Source organism: Anomaloglossus baeobatrachus, chromosome 9 (assembly GCF_048569485.1).
Source record: "Anomaloglossus baeobatrachus isolate aAnoBae1 chromosome 9, aAnoBae1.hap1, whole genome shotgun sequence".
NCBI classification, from domain to species: domain Eukaryota; kingdom Metazoa; phylum Chordata; class Amphibia; order Anura; family Aromobatidae; genus Anomaloglossus; species Anomaloglossus baeobatrachus.
Window position 1 is genome coordinate 20,947,798 of NC_134361.1, and position 15,954 is coordinate 20,963,751.

Sequence of the window (15,954 nt, forward strand, 5' to 3'; positions counted from 1 at the left end):
GGGTGCGTGAGCCGAGACTCTGTGCAAAAGGCAGCGTGCTGTGATTGCATTGAGAAACCGATTCAAGAGAATAAAAATAGCAAAAGGACACTGCACCATATAGATTAACAATGGTGCGAGTGCATTCCGATTTTTCGGATCGCACTCGCACATCAAAATCGCAAATGGACACGAGCTTTAACATCTTTTATTGTTCATGCTTACAAAATCGGAAGTAAAGTTGAACTTTGCAATCCTGGAACAAAAACTAAAAAAAAAAAAAAAAAAAAAAATGCAGCAGAACCTGCAGCTGCTCCCCCCCCCCCCCCCCCTTCCCCGCCAAGAGATCTGGTTTTGGCATGAGATCTCTATAGATCCAATCCACTGGGCGGCTATATGCAGATGTTGAGTATTTATAGCCTTCTTCCTCGACAAAAAAAAAAAAAAAAAAGTTGGCAGGAATAGCCAGTGTTCCCCACCATCCTGTGGCACAAGTCAACCAGCTTATTTGTTATCGCCAGTGGATTAGTTTGATCACACCGGCCTATCGGCAACAGATCATATAGGACGCATGGGCTGCCAACCATCTCTGGAAAACACAGGACAATGTGCTGGTCGACAACAATGATCTTTAAATGAAGCCGAAAAATATCATTTCACCTGACAAGCGTTTTGCTTGTTTGGCAGAACGGGAGATCTTAACATCAAAAATCGTGCTGTGTAAATGCCCCTCAAGAAAGTCACAAAACTCATCAGATTTGAGCACATTCATTTGCCCAGAGCCAGGAAACGAGCGCACAATGTAACTTGTGAATGACGGTGACGCTGTAATTTATGAATGACGGGGACGCTGTAATTTATGAATGACGGGGACGCTGTATTTTATGAATGACGGGGACGCTGTATTTTATGAATGACGGTGACGCTGTATTTGGAAGTATATTTTTTTTCTTTATTTCCATGTTTCCAAACTAAAAGGGCTTGAACAGATACAAGAGAGACAAATAGTAAAGACGTCATACAGAGCGACAAACAAAAAACAGTCAAAAGGAAGAAAATAAAAAACATTTGCTTCCAGGTAAAAAATAAAAGTCGCCCTTTCCATTGAGAAACATGCCGCTTGTGCAACTTGTAATATATATATATATTTAGATATATACAGAGCTTATAAAATCTTACATCTACATCGGCCCCTGTATCAACAGGAGCCCTCTGTAATTATTTTACATTATAAAACAAAAAAAAAGAAAAAACAAAACTTCTTTCCTTCTCTTAAAATAAATACAAAAAGGGAAAAAACACAAACAAGAAAGGCTATACAAGACTTCCGCATGGGTCTGGAGACGAGTCGCCCGTGCCCAGAGGCAGACCTTGCCGTCACCTAATACGCTGCATGCATCGGAGGGCCGAGGGGACAATCGTAGAAAACCTTATCCGGGCGCCTCAGGTGTAAGACGTTGTGAAGGCCCGGGGGATCAGGACCCTTCAGCCGCCCCCCTTCGTCAGGACTCCTCAGATGCACTTTAGTAATACTCCGGAGTCGCCTCGCTGTTATCCACCAAATAAAACAAAAACTGAACACTAGAACAATTTGCTTAACGCTGGGGAAAAACAAACCCAAAGCTCCCGCAAGCGCTCTTAAAATTGTCCCCAAATCAGGACCGTCCCTCCTCCAGGCGTCTGTGCGTTCAGAGAACTTGTAAACAGAATAAAATAAGGACACTCAGCAATTCTACCCCGCGCCCCCCACCCTCAATAATGCTCTATGCCCCCACACAGGAGTCCGACACTAAGGGTGATGCCTCATGCTCCAGGAGTCTCCCCAACTGTGTTATGTGCACCACGTGACGTGGGAAGAAAGGCGGGGGATCCAACATCCAAAGGCCGCAGTTTGTTTATCGCCCAAAAAAAGGGGTGAAGTCTGGTTCACAAGGACTCTGTTCCTGCAGATCCTTCACAGAACCGTGTACAAAGCATAACCCGGCCTCCTGCCGCTCCAGGGAAAGTCACATCCCTCCGCCCCTCACCCGGAGTCAGAGTCACTGGTATCGGAGGAGCTGGAGGTGGAGCTGCTGCTACTGTCAGAGTCCGAGCTGGAGCTGGAAGCACTGAGGCGGGAGACAGACACCGGCTGCGCTGCCGACTCCAACTTCTCATGGACTGTAAGGGAAGAGAGAAATATGTAAACATCACACGAAAAACTATGAGCAAAGTACAAACATTCACATCCCAACCACTAACCAGCCCCGATCAGAGGCAGGGGCACGCACCTTTCTTGGGTGGCTTTTTGGTGGAGTTTAGCTGCCCGCTGACGTCCTGCAGTCTTTTCTCCAGCTCCCTCTTCTTCTCCAGAGCGATCTCTTCTTTTGTTTTCCCCACCGGCTTTTTCAGTGCTGCAGAGAGCACAGAGTTAGGGGGAGCTGAGGAGAGCACAAAGGACAAGCATTATAAACCCAGAAGTGCCGCGGCCCGAAACACCCTCCGCACGATTACTAGAGGACTCCAAAAATTAAAGGGCTTCCTCACAGCCAGGAACAGGGCCCAATGCTCCCTGCTGTGCTCAGAAAGCCACATAGTACTACAGTGTGTATGGAAAATGGTAAGGGGTAATTATGGGGTCACCACACCCAGGACAGGTAGAGCGGACACTCACTGTACGGCTTTCTTGGCTTTTTTCTCAGACACGACATCACGTATCTCTCGAGCTCCCGGAGCGTCGAAGGTTTTAATGTCTCAAAGTCTATTTCAATTTCCTCGGGGTTGGAGTCTCGCAGCGAGGGCTCCCGGGACTGGATAATGTGCACTACACGACCCAGCTTCTCCCCAGGTAGTTTATTGATATCCAAACTGAGCTGCCGCTTCTCGTCGTAAGTCATGGGTTTACTTTCCTCCTCTTCCTCAGAGTCGTACATGACCGGGGGAGGGGGAGGCAGCGATTTTGAGGACTTCTTAGAACTCCTGAAGAGATAAAAAAAATAAATAAAAATATATGCATTAAAATATGGGTAAGGGTGGATTCCCACGATCAGTATATGCAGTGTTTTGGACGCAGCATGCTTCAGCTGTGTTGTACAGTATAAGCAGTCAATTGATTTCTAGAAATCCTGTGCCCACTGCTTTTTTCCACAGCAAACACTGACCTGCAGTGCGGCTTTCCAGACCACAGCAGGTCAATTGTTTGCTGCGGATTCGCGTGCGTCCTCCATAGAGAGAGCACACGCGAGAGACCGCAGCGCACCGAACCCTGATCGTGGGCACAAGCAGCTGCATTCACCTGCCCCCGCCGATCAGGACTCTGATCACAGCGATTCTTGATCGTGGGCACATACCCTAAACATGCTGACAAAATACATGTGCAGCATCAGAGGCGAGGAACCATTCAATAACTTTCATAGTGACGCATTACCACTCACTTAGAGACTATGGTGGTCATGCCGCTTAAGCTCGTGGTCCCAGACGCAGATTTCTTGGACTTTTTATTCCCGGATGTGCGCGACTTGCCACATCTCCATTCATCATCATCTTTCACTTTCTTCTTCTCGGATTTCTTCTTTTTCTTTTTTTCCTTCTTTTCTCGCTTCTTCTTCGGCTTAGAGATTGGACCCTGTGAGAGCGCGGCCAGCTGCTCGTGTACGGCGCGGAGCTGAAAGAAAAGGAGTCAAGAGTTTACGAGAGATCCAGTCACTGGCAGAGACCGAACAACTCCTAGTTATCTGGCTCTAACAGAGTTTAGTCTATAGCCCCCATAAAGAGAAGATTAATGGCGACCAGGCCCACCAATATAGACAGTCTGGAGAGAAATAACAATCCAGTATGTCCGATTTCAGACAGTCCCTTTGTTTTCCGTGATAGGAGCCACAGACATTTGGCAGCCGCTCAGAGAGCACAGGTGCATTTGGCCAACAGCCGTGGCCAGCATTAAAGATGAGAGATGGCCCCCGACCACCAGATATTTGACGGAAGCCCTAACCCTTCATTAGTTTCTAGGCACATTGTATAAGTAAAGCGAATGCGCCCAATTTTACAGCGGACTGCAACTTTATGTTAAAATAAATGGAACAGGTGCAATTAAAATAAATGGAACAGGTGCAATACCAGAGAAAACCACTACGACAAAAAATGGTGCTATGCCTGGTGAAGGGACGTGGGGCTCAAAGCAGACACCTGCTCTTTCAAGTCAATAAGAAAAAGCGCTGAGTGGACATTCATTGCTTAAGGCCTCAATAATCAGTATAAAGATCCAGTCGTCCCCTTTAAACACACCCATTATAGTCGGTCATGAAGTGGTCCGCGCTGTACCTGCTCCTGCAGCTCCGCCAGCCGGTTCGCCCGCTCTTCCTCAGAGTCATCGGAGCTCTCGCTGTCATCGGAGCTGTCGCTGCTGCTCTCGCTGGAAGAATCGGATGAAGACTTGGAGTCGGAGGCGGGCAGCTGTGTGGACGTGGTCGGGGGAGTGACGGCGATCGGTTCGTCCGGCATTTTAGCGTAACGGAATTCAAACACGTCCTGGGGAGATTATGCAGATGAGTCGCCGATGCCCCCAGAAGACCCCACTAATGAGTCCCAGCACGGCTCAGTCATCCTCACCTGTAACTTCCGGGCCATGGCCACCACATCGTGATCCGGGGGATTGTACTTGTAGCAGTTTGAGAACATGAGCCTGACATCCGAAGCAAACTCCTGAGCGTCGCGAAATTCTCTGTTTTCCATTTTTTTCTGTTCCCAAAAAAAATGTAAAGACCATAAGTAAAAACACAAATAGCACCAAGTTCTCACCTTACATTACTTCAGTCATGTTGGCTTAGCCCAGGTATTTACTGCGTATGGCCCTGTCGGGCCCTCTACCCACCTTAATGGTGCTCAGATCCATGGGATATTTGATGATCTCGTGATAATCGTGCAGCCCCAGCGAGGAGGCGTCCACGGGCTTGTAGAAGGGCCAGGCGTAGGCGGCGTGCTTCTTGGAGAGCAGCTCTTTCAGGATGCCGTTGCAGTACTTCAGCTGCTCGGTCAGTTTGCCTTTCTTAGACGTCTGGTGCTGCTGTGAGTCCGGCAGGTCCTTTCGGGGCGGCTTGATGGGCCGGCCGCTCTCCCTTCGGACAGGGATCTTGGCGGGTTTGTTCTCGGATGGAGTAAGAGGGGAGGAATCTCCGCTGGTGGCAATGATGATGGCGGTGGTGGTGGGGGTTGTAGTGTCGGCTTTTCTCTTCACTCCTTTCTTTAAGGGAAAGTGAACATTAGCTACTGCACAGACAGGTTCAGCAGAGAATAATACGCCATTTTCTAACCGGCGTGTACCTTAGTCTGTTGTGGGGATGCAGCGACGACCGGCAGCAGCGTCTGAGCAGAGGACATGGACTTCAGCAGAGGATTAGACAGGACAGCGGGATGTGGCAAGTTAATGATCGTGGTGGGCACTTCAGGAGAACTTGGGTACAACATAGTCTGAGACATTGACGAGACTGCTGGCACTTGTTGTGCGCTCGTGATTCCACCTGTAACAACTAATAAGTGTCAGTATTGTGTCATATTCTTCACTGTGAAGGTCAAGAAGTAACATACAATGAAAGTTACAATCCTTTACCTGGTAGCTTGGAGTTAGGCGACTTCACGTGCTTGCTCTTAGTAGTGGTATTGGGGATCTCCTGCTCCTCTTGGGGCATCTGAGCCACTTTCTGCAGGAACATCTTCTCCAGGCTTTGGGCCATTAGTACAATATCATCTGTGGGCTGCAAGATCCACTATAGGTTAAAAATCAGTAAAACCTTTAGAATAAAATATATAAAATCACATTCATTATGGTTATTCATAGTAAAGAGGCCGCATAGAAGACGACAGCCCTTGTCACGTGGCTAAAAAGGACATAGGAACGTCATTGGGGGAAGGTGTTCCTTACAGAGGTCACCTTCCCTATTAATAAGCCACTATGTAGTAGAGCCTTTGCATTACACAGATGGCCAAACTAATGAATGACAACCACATAAAACCTCCTTTGCCTTCCTGGAGGAGTGACTATGGGGTCCTCTAGGCAACCAGGAGGACCAGGGACAATTTCTAATAACTCGGGCCCCGTCCAGGCCTCACGTATAAATCAGGCCTCACGTACCTTGTTGTAGATGTAGCAGTTGGTGAACATGGTGTTGAAGTCCTGCATACACTCCAGTGCGCTCCAGTAGTAGTTGTTCTCCAGCCGCCTCTTGATGGAGCCCATGTCCATCGGCTGCTTGATGATTTTGTGATAGTCCTGTAACACCAGCCAATAACAGAAATAAATCATGGCGAACTCTGACATCAGATCCAACACAACAAGGAATAAAAAGTAAAATTTTAAACTTTAACCGGAACTGTTTACAACATTGGAAAATAAAAAAAGTACACAATGCAGCAATAAAAGAAAAAAAAAGTCAAGTCCTAAACTGATGTCCCCCAAAGCTGACTCCCCGCATACACACGCCTGGTGACAGCTCTGGGATATTTTCAGGACTGAACTTACAGGACTGTCACATACCAGTTATACGCAGTCCTTGTGACCTTCAGTCAGTGGCAATGCTGCCATACAGTCAGCGACGCGCAGCGCTTTGGTAATCAGGGCGAGATTTCCCCACACGGCGTAAACCAGATGGCAGAATCCATCGTGAAGACGGCCGTACAGGCGCTGACGCTCAAATGTATCGATAAGGATTCGGGGGAGACACAAACTTGCCAAACGTTGGAGAGTGACAAGCTGGCGATGTGCAGGGAGAATAGGACTAAAAGCTAAGTAATAGGACACCTACCAGATTAATGTACCGTCACACTTCTAATCCAAGACATCTCAGTATGTGTGCCTTTTAATACTGTCACAGTTGGGGTCCTGTACAAATTCATGGATGGGCAGATCTGCAAAATGTATCAATTGGAAATTTGCATTTCACAAAGTAAAAAAATCAACCAAATCACAAAATATCGGGTTGTGGCTACATTACGTGAAGCTCTACGCAGCGCAAGATAAGACATCCGTACCATTGTAGGGATGGAAGGGACCGGAGTGCGGGGGTAGGAGAAGATGGGAGCTGCTGTTCCTGACAGAGGTTTGCCCTTACATGTAAGGGTCCCTGAGCCCACCGCACCACCAGAGCTGTCACCAGGTCGTGTCCACAACACATCATATAACACAGGAACGCAATAATACACAATGCTACTATAAACAGACAGATCTTAATGCCCCCTGTGCCAGAAAACCAAGAAAAACACTTACCGGTAATCCGAGCTTCATCGCATCCACAGGTTGGCGGAAAGGCCACGAAAACTGGTGCTTCCACAGGGACTTCATGACGGCCCTGTGCAGATACTGCAGCTGGTTGGTGGAGCGGCCGGGCTTCTTTGCATTGCTGACTTCGGGTGCAGGTGGATTGGCTTGCAGACTGTGACCAAAGACTCCAGACGTCATGTTAGGCCCCTCGAAATCCTCATACAGAAGGGACGGCTTGCGGATACGCTTCCCTGGTGTTCCCTCCGCTGACTGACCCATTATAGCATGATTTATATCGAGGGGAGGCCTGCGGAAAGCAGAAAGGCTCCAGTAAGCGATCAGTGCTATGGAGGCTGAGCTAGTCATATGGGAGAAAGCCAAAATAAAAGCAAAAAAGAAAAGGCACAAAAAAAAAAAAAAAAAAGCAATATGGAGTACAAACAAGAAACAATCTAATCTACACTATTGTAAGACAGACTGCAGAGATTGAAACGTGTCAGTAACCATTTTTGTTTTTAGTGAAAAAGTAGTTTGTTTCTCAAAAATAATGTAAAAAAAAATAAAAATAAAAAATCCCCCTAGTCACATGACACGGGCTACGCTGTGCCAATCAATCACCGGGGTTATTACTCAGGGCAGCGGGGACAATGTAAACAGAGGCCACGATATGAGCCTCAATGGGGACAGAGAAGACAGCTGGAATCCGCTGATGCTACAAAAATGGAAAAAAATAACTAAAATGGCCTCATTCTGTATCTATATAAGTCCACAGAGCAGCTATAGCCTGACTGTACACGGCGGTGACATCACGGTGTGTGATCAATGACGTCACCACAAACAAGTCATCATCACACAGACCTTGTGCCGGAAACCCGCGTGTGATCAGCCAGGAAACGCCCCAAACACAAACCCCCGGGTGTAAACACTGGTGACCAGGGACCTGACGAGCCACCGGAGCCCGGGACACAACGTGACATACAAAAGGCACAAATATAAAGCAGCCGGAGCTCCACTACAGCCCGACCCCAGGAAGGACAGCAGAAACCATGGAAACCAACAGCAACAACGTACCCACAGCCATCACCGCTGCGTCGATCTGCCCCGAGCCGTCACCAATCACTCCCCGGAGCGCCCGAAGGCGCAGCCGTTGTAGCCGCCGGTCCCCCCGTTGCCGGGATACGCTGCGTCCCCTCCCCCGGGACACAGCAGTCTGGACAGCCGGAAGAAAATGGCGGCGCCGCAGAGTAAGGAGGGCTCAGGCGAGAAATCCTCCCGAAAACCAACACAATCCGTCCCCGGCCCACAATACACATCGGTCCCGGTACACCGCCGCCGGTCGGGAGGACACAGTGAAGACTGCGGAGATCGGAGGCAGCGGACACGGCCGATGGCTGCGGATTGTATCGGTGCGGACAGGGGGACGCCATCTCTATGGAAGGCCCGGGGAGAGGGAGGGGGGGCACTGCGGGAACCCGCGGATTTCTATGAAAACTCGGTTTTAATGTAATAATATCGGTTCTCTCTGGTACAACACCGCTCCATCTGTCGTTTGTACCTTTTAAACGCTGGATTGAGGGCCGCCTCCATGCGGATGGATAGCGATTGTGAAGCCGCCCGCTCTCCGGCTGAGGGCGTAGCGATCTCTTTGGCTCAAACTACTTCAGGTTTTTCCCCCTTCCAGCTCCGTTCTCCGCTTCAGCGAAATGGCGCCTCGAAGGCTGAGGCCGGTCTTATATAAATATAGCGGCCGCTCATGATTGGCTGAAAAGGGGCAGCCCCCTAGATCCTTCCAGCGCTTCCATTGGTCGACCTGCCCATCAATTAACATGATACACGCCCACTCCGGTCTAAGCATCTTCCTATTGGTTGCCAGGACTCACGTAGCTTGACTGCCCCTAGTGGTTGCCTTGAGCACGACTACTGCAGCAGCAAAAGAGGACGCGCCCTTTCCCATCGTAGGACTCCAGGACAAGTGACTCAGCGCCGCTTCCACGTCACCCAAGAAAACCTCCTCTCTCATTGGCTGGAACCAGGCAGAACTCAGCGGCTCGGCTTCAGATTATTGGTTGTTACTAGGCAGCAGAGCTCAGACAGGGCGGAGTTCCCAGATCACGCGACGTGGCCGTTGTTTTCTCCTTCTGGCAGCTTGAAGGAGACGACGCCATCTTGTTGCGCAGATATAATGCTCTTCACCAGACAAAGGAGAAGCAGCCATTTTGTCGCACCATTCGGTCTCCGTATATGACCTATAAAGCCATTTCCATCGTGTCCTGAATCATATTTCACAGCTCCATGTCGAAGACTTCATAGTATAACTATAAATCTATGAAAAAAAATCAGCCAAACACACACAAACTTACAAAATGACACGAAAAAGACGAAAAATAAACATTTCACCACAGAAATCAATAGATATTCGCTTACCCTGACTAGAAATGGGTCCATTTACGTCAAGTCACCTTCAGACTCCATACAGCGAAACTCGGCGGCTTCCCGCCATAACCAAAGACTTTAGGCAAAAATGTCCAAGGTGTCCGGATAAATCCAACTCCGCTTGTTAAAATGAGCCGGTTTCCGTGACTTTCGTCCGCCGGAATGTCGCTCCCTGTCCCCGCAGGCACACGCCGCCCCCGCCTGCTTAGATCCGCCGCCATTTTGTTGTCAGGAGCTGAGGCAGCTACGCTGTGCCTGTCCGTCCTCCTCCTCTAGCTCTCCTCTCCCCCTGCCGCCGCTCTCCCGCAGCTCCTGGGACGCCCCGGCCCCCGGATGCTGGATCCCTTCCGCCACCTACTGGCGGCCGCATTATGATTTCCTCCCCCTTCTCTCTCCACACCTCCTTCTTCCTCCTCGTCTGATATGTGCATAGTCATTGCTCTAAAATGGCGGCCGCTCGTTGTTCTGCTAAATTTCTCAGACGAAAGGCGAAAAAAATAATAAAAGTATATGGCGGGAAAGGTGGGATTAGATAACCCACCACAGCCATATTCCTCACACACTCGGTGATAACAGCAGATAATGTGTCTGACAGGAAAAAGCCCGCCGGTGTGGTGTGCTGTCTGCCTCACCCCCTCCTGCAGCTGCGACCGAGCAGTGAATACTGCATGCAGTGTGTGGAGATCCTCAGTCACACATGATGGTGGAGATCCCTCAGTCACACATGTGGTGGCCTCACAGAGCCCCCCAGTCACACATGTGGATGTGGAGACCCCTCAGTCACACATGTGGCGGTCTCACAGAGCCCCTCAGTCACACATGAGGCAATGGAGACCCCTCAGTCACACATGTGGCAGTGGAGACCCCTCAGTCACACATGTGGCAGTGGAGACCCCTCAGTCACACATGAGGAAATGGAGACCCCCCAGTCACCCATGTGGATGTGGAGAACCCTCAGTCACACATGTGGCGGTCTCACAGAGCCCCTCAGTCACACATGTGGCAGTGGAGACCCCTCAGTCACACATGTTGCAGCCTCACAGAGCCCCCCAGTCACACATGTGGCAGTGGAGACCCCCTCAGTCACACGTGACAGCCTCACAGATCCCCCCAATCACTGTATGATGCAATATTCAGACATTTCATCGTGTATATTTGGATTGTCACCGTCCGCTCCCCTCCCTCAGAGTTGTGTCTGGATTGCCTCAGACGGCTGCTACGTTCTGTGAACAGTGTCATCCTTCCCTCATGAGATCACCATGAAAGTTCACACAGCATAACGCGCTTTCAGCCGCCACCCTCTCGCAGATTACGCTCCATATACTCGTGCTAATCGGTATAGACGTCTTTTTATACGAATGATCACCGACCGTCGAAATAGGAAGCCGATCGGCACTCGTTCATCTAACATATCGATCGTCTTGTCCGAAAACCCTTCACGTTACTGTTCGCGACGCGTTTTCTTTACCTCAGAGCAGCGATATTTGGTCTTGAAAAATCATGCAATCAGCAAATGAAAAATCAATCTTCAACTGCGCATTGATCAGGTTCGGGAACGATCATTCTGGCCATGCCTAAATACCATTACTAGAAATCAGAACGACTGCAGCACGTTTTGATGGTATTTGCGCATCCTTTACAATTTATTGCTTCTGCTAATCGACAACGGATTGTTTATTTCTTCGGCGCTCCATTGTGAGACCCAGACGATTGGGTGTATAGCTACTGCCTCCGGAGGCCACACAAAGCATTACACTAAAAAGTGTAAGGCCCCTCCCCTTCTGGCTATACACCCCCAGTGGGATCACTGGCTCACCAGTTTTCTGCTTTGTGCGAAGGAGGTCAGACATCCACGCATAGCTCCACTGTTTAGTCAGCAGTAGCTGCTGACTATATCGGATGGAAGAAAAGAGGGCCCATATAGGGCCCCCAGCATGCTCCCTTCTCACCCGCGGTGGTGCTTGTAAGGTTGAGGTACCTATTGCTGGTACAGAGGCTGGAGCCCACATGCTGTTTTCCTTCCACATCCCCTGGGGGCTCTGTGGAAGTGGGATCTTGCCGGCCCCAAGCCCTGAGGCCGGGCTCCATCCACAGACCCAGAGAACCTGCTGGATTCGGAGCATGAGTACAGTCAGGGACAAGGCCCTGCATCATTCAGGTACTCGGTGTCCCCGGCAGGCACGGACACTCTCAAGGCTTGCTGAGCGTTATGGTGCGCCGGGGACAGTAGCGCTGTGCGCTGGGGTTAGGTCACTGCAGCTTGGCTGAGTGACGTTACATGTTGGGAACTACTGCGCCGACCGCTCCTGGAGCGGCGGCGCAGCTGCGACTTGTGGTGCGCCGGGGACTTTGCGCCGACCGCGCTTTTACGGCGGCGGCGCTTCTAACTTTAGTACCCGGCTTCAGCGGCCTAGCGCCGCTTCGTTCCCGCCCCCACCCTGTCAATCAGGGTAGGGGAGAGACGCTGCTCAATTGGCAGCGCCGAGGGCTGGAGCTTTATTTACATGCTCCAGCCCTCTCACTAGGCACAGTGGGAAGCAGGCTTCCCGCTCTTCGTCTGTATACGCCCAGGGCCCGCCCCCCCTCTCCACAAGGACGCCGGCAGCCATTACACATGCAGTCTGGCTGGGGAAAGGCAGCAGGCTCTGGGAGACCCAGACTAAAGGGATTTCGGCGACCACACACCCGCTCTTAAGCGGGCGGTAAGCAGCATTTTAGTGCTGGCCCCACTAGTGCCTCAGTGTTATATTAGTGTACTTTTTTTCTTGGTACCATATATATATATATATATATTTATATAGTTGCACTGTAAGGTCGCTTCTTGGCTGGACACCCTGTACTGCTCTGAGGAGACAGCAACATGTCATCCGCAAAACGCAAGGGTGCCAAGGCACAGGCTGTGTACACTGTTTGTACTGCATGTGGGGCTGATCTACCGGCAGGCTCCAATGACTCACATTGTGTGCAATGTTCAGTCCCAGTGGCACTTCGTCAGCCAGAGCCTATTGTGGTGGTAGCCCAGGCAGAGCCGCCTGTGTACCCTGCCCCGGTGACGGGGACAGACTTTGCAGTTTTTGCTGATAAAATGTCTGTGACTATGACAAAAATCTTGAGGCCTTGCAGTCCAGGCCAATTACTCAGACCATGGACACTGCTGTGTCTATGCTCCCTGGTCCCCCTCAGTTGGAACTAATCCGTACTTCAAGGGGGTCTCAAGCATCACAGGCTGAAGTCTCTGACTCAGATGACAGTCCCAGGCAGCCTAAGCGAGCTCGCTGGGAAAGACCCTCGACGTCATCACACTGCTCAGGGTCTCAGCGACAAGAGTCTCTCTGTGATGAGACTGAGGACGGTGATCAGGATTCTGATCCTGAGGCCCCTCTCAATCTGGATGCCCCTGATGGTGACGCCATGGTTAATGACCTTATATCGGCAATTAATAGACTGTTGGATATTTCTCCCCCAGCTCCTTCAGCAGAGGAGGCAGCTGCACAGCAGGAGAAGTTCCATTTCCTGTATCCCAAGCGTAAATTAAGTGCTTTTTTGGACCACTCTGACTTCAGAGAATCAATCCAGAAACACGACGCTCATCCAGACAAGCGTTTCTCTAAACGTTCTAAGGATACCCGTTATCCTTTTTCCCCCTGAAGTGGCCAAACGCTGGACCCAGTGTCCAAAGGTGGATCCCCCAATTTCCAAGCTTGCGGCTAGATCCATAGTCGCAGTAGAGGATGGCGCTTCACTTAAAGATGCCAACGACAGACAGATGGACCTTTGGTTGAAATCTGTCTATGAAGCTATCGGCGCGTCGTTTGCTCCAGCATTCGCGGCCGTGTGGGCACTCCAAGCTATTTCAGCTGGTTTAGCACAGGTGGATGCTATCATACATCCAGCAGTACCGCAGGTGGCGTCCCTAACTTCGCAAATGTCTGCGTTTGCGACCTATGCTATCAATGCGGTCCTAGAATCTACGAGCCGTACCTCTATGGCGTCCGCCAATTCTGTGGTTTTGCGCAGAGCCTTGTGGTTAAAGGACTGGAAAGCAGATGCTGGTTCCAAAAAATGCTTGACCAGCTTGCCATTATCTAGAGACAGACTGTTTGGTGAGCCATTGGCTGAAATCATAAAACAGTCCAAGGGTAAGGACTCTTCCTTACCACAGCCCAGAGCAAGTAAACCTCAACAGAAAAAGTGGCAGTCGAGGTTTCGGTCCTTTCGAGGCTCGGGCAAGGCCCAATTCTCCTCGGCCAAAAGGACTCAGAAGGAACAAGGGAGCTCAGATTCCTGGCGGGCTCACTCACGCCCCAGGAAAGCAAATGGAGGAACCGCTTCCAAAGCGGCTACCTCATGACTTTCGGCCTCCTCCCTCCGCATCCTCGGTCGGTGGCAGGCTCTCCCGCTTTTGCGACATTTGGCTGTCACAGGTCAAAGACCGGTGGGTAACAGACATTTTGTCTCGCGGGTACAGAATCGAGTTCAGTTCTCGCCCTCCACTTCGGTTCTTCAGAACCTCCCCACACCCCGACCGAGCAGATGCCCTGCTGCAGGCGGTGGACTCTCTAAGAGCAGAAGGAGTCGTGATCCCTGTCCCCCCTCAGGAACGAGGGCGAGGATTTTACTCCAATCTCTTTGTGGTTCCAAAAAAGGACGGCTCCTTCCGTCCTGTTCTGGACCTAAAACTGCTCAACAAGCATGTGAACGCCAGGCGGTTTTGGATGGAATCCCTCCGATCCGTCATTGCCTCAATGTCTCGAGGGGACTTCCTTGCCTCAATAGACATCAAAGATGCCTATCTTCACGTGCCAATTGCTACGGAGCACCAACGTTTTCTACGTTTTGTGATAGGAGACGACCATCTTCAGTTCGTAGCTCTGCCATTCGGTCTGGCGACAGCTCCACGAGTTTTCACCAAGGTCATGGCGGCAGTGGTGGCAGTCTTGCACTCTCAGGGACACTCGGTGATCCCTTACTTGGACGATCTACTTGTCAAAGCACCCTCTCAAGAGGCATGCCAACTCAGCCTGAATGTTGCGCTGGAAACTCTCCAGACGTTCGGGTGGATCATCAACTTCTCAAAGTCAAATCTGTCACCGACCCAATCACTAACGTATCTTGGCATGGAGTTTCATACTCTCTCAGCGATAGTGAAGCTTCCACTGGACAAGCAGCGGTCACTACAGACTGGGGTGCAGGCTCTCCTTCAAAGTCAGTCGCACTCCTTAAGACGCCTCATGCACTTCCTAGGGAAGATGGTGGCGGCAATGGAAGCAGTTCCGTTTGCGCAGTTTCATCTGCGTCCACTTCAATGGGACATTCTCCGCCAATGGGACGGGAGGTCAACATCCCTAGACAGGAAAGTCTCCCTTTCTCAGCCAGCCAAGGACTCTCTGCAGTGGTGGCTTCTTCCCACTTCATTGTCTCAGGGAAGATCCTTCCTACCCCCTTCCTGGGCAGTGGTCACGACAGACGCGAGTCTGTCAGGGTGGGGAGCAGTTTTTCTCCACCACAGGGCTCAGGGGACGTGGACTCAGCAAGAGTCCACCCTTCAGATCAATGTTCTAGAAATCAGAGCAGTGTATCTTGCCCTACTAGCCTTCCAGCAGTGGCTGGAAGGAAAGCAGATCCGAATTCAGTCGGACAACTCCACAGCGGTGGCATACATCAACCACCAAGGAGGGACACGCAGTCTGCAAGCCTTCCAGGAAGTCCGGCGGATTCTGATGTGGGTGGAGGACAGAGCATCCGCCATATCCGCAGTTCACATCCCGGGCGTAGAAAACTGGGAAGCAGACTTCCTCAGTCGCCAGGGCATGGACGCAGGGGAATGGTCCCTTCACCCGGACGTGTTTCAGGAAATCTGTCGCCGCTGGGGGGTGCCGGACGTCGATCTAATGGCGTCTCGGCACAACAACAAAGTTCCGGCCTTCATGGCGCGGTCTCGCGATCAAAGAGCTCTAGCGGCAGACGCCCTAGTACAAGATTGGTCGCAGTTCCGGCTCCCTTATGTGTTTCCACCTCTGGCACTCTTACCCAGAGTGCTACGCAAGATCAGATCCGATTGCAGCCGCGTCATACTCGTCGCCCCAGACTGGCCGAGGAGGGCGTGGTATCCGGATCTGTGGCATCTCACGGTCGGCAAACCGTGGGCACTACCAGACCGACCAGACTTACTGTCCCAAGGGCCGTTTTTCCATCGGAATTCTGCGGCCCTGAACCTGACTGTGTGGCCATTGAATCCTGGATCCTAGCGTCTTCAGGATTATCCCAAGGGGTTGTGGCCACCATGAGACAGGCTAGGAAGTCCACGTCTG

At 50.8% G+C, this 15,954-nt stretch overlaps 1 protein-coding gene across 7 annotated transcripts; it reads right to left on the reverse strand.

Moving 5' to 3' along the window:
- Positions 1–909: 909 nt before the first annotated feature.
- Positions 910–9,941, reverse strand: BRD2 (bromodomain containing 2). 7 transcript variants are annotated; one of them, XM_075323229.1, is made up of 13 exons: positions 9,635–9,941; positions 8,766–9,533; positions 7,217–7,517; positions 6,086–6,223; positions 5,564–5,720; positions 5,278–5,483; positions 4,829–5,197; positions 4,567–4,695; positions 4,279–4,485; positions 3,393–3,622; positions 2,633–2,937; positions 2,250–2,372; positions 910–2,139 (listed from the first exon to the last, which is right to left on the reverse strand). In XM_075323229.1, the coding sequence occupies exons 2-13, from the start codon at positions 8,795–8,797 to the stop codon at positions 2,003–2,005; spliced, it is 2,334 nt and encodes a 777-aa protein (XP_075179344.1). In that variant the 5' UTR covers positions 8,798–9,533; positions 9,635–9,941; the 3' UTR covers positions 910–2,002. The 7 variants fall into 7 exon arrangements, with proteins under 7 accessions (XP_075179344.1, XP_075179340.1, XP_075179346.1 ...); XM_075323225.1 differs by having other exon boundaries at positions 2,250–2,399; positions 9,635–9,940; XM_075323231.1 differs by having other exon boundaries at positions 5,564–5,708; positions 9,635–9,939.
- Between the last annotated feature and the right edge of the window lie 6,013 nt (positions 9,942–15,954).

Bases quoted from the DNA above. Each gene is read 5' to 3' on its own strand.
- BRD2 (XM_075323225.1), bottom strand. From the start codon at position 8,797: ATGGAGGCGGCCCTCAATCCAGCGTTTAAAAG. The intron at 3,623-4,278 runs GTACAGCGCGGA...CTTTTCTTTCAG, and splicing joins TGGCGGAGCTGCAGGAGCAG to CTCCGCGCCGTACACGAGCA. The intron at 2,938-3,392 runs GTGAGTGGTAAT...TTATCTCTTCAG, and splicing joins ATGACCACCATAGTCTCTAA to GAGTTCTAAGAAGTCCTCAA.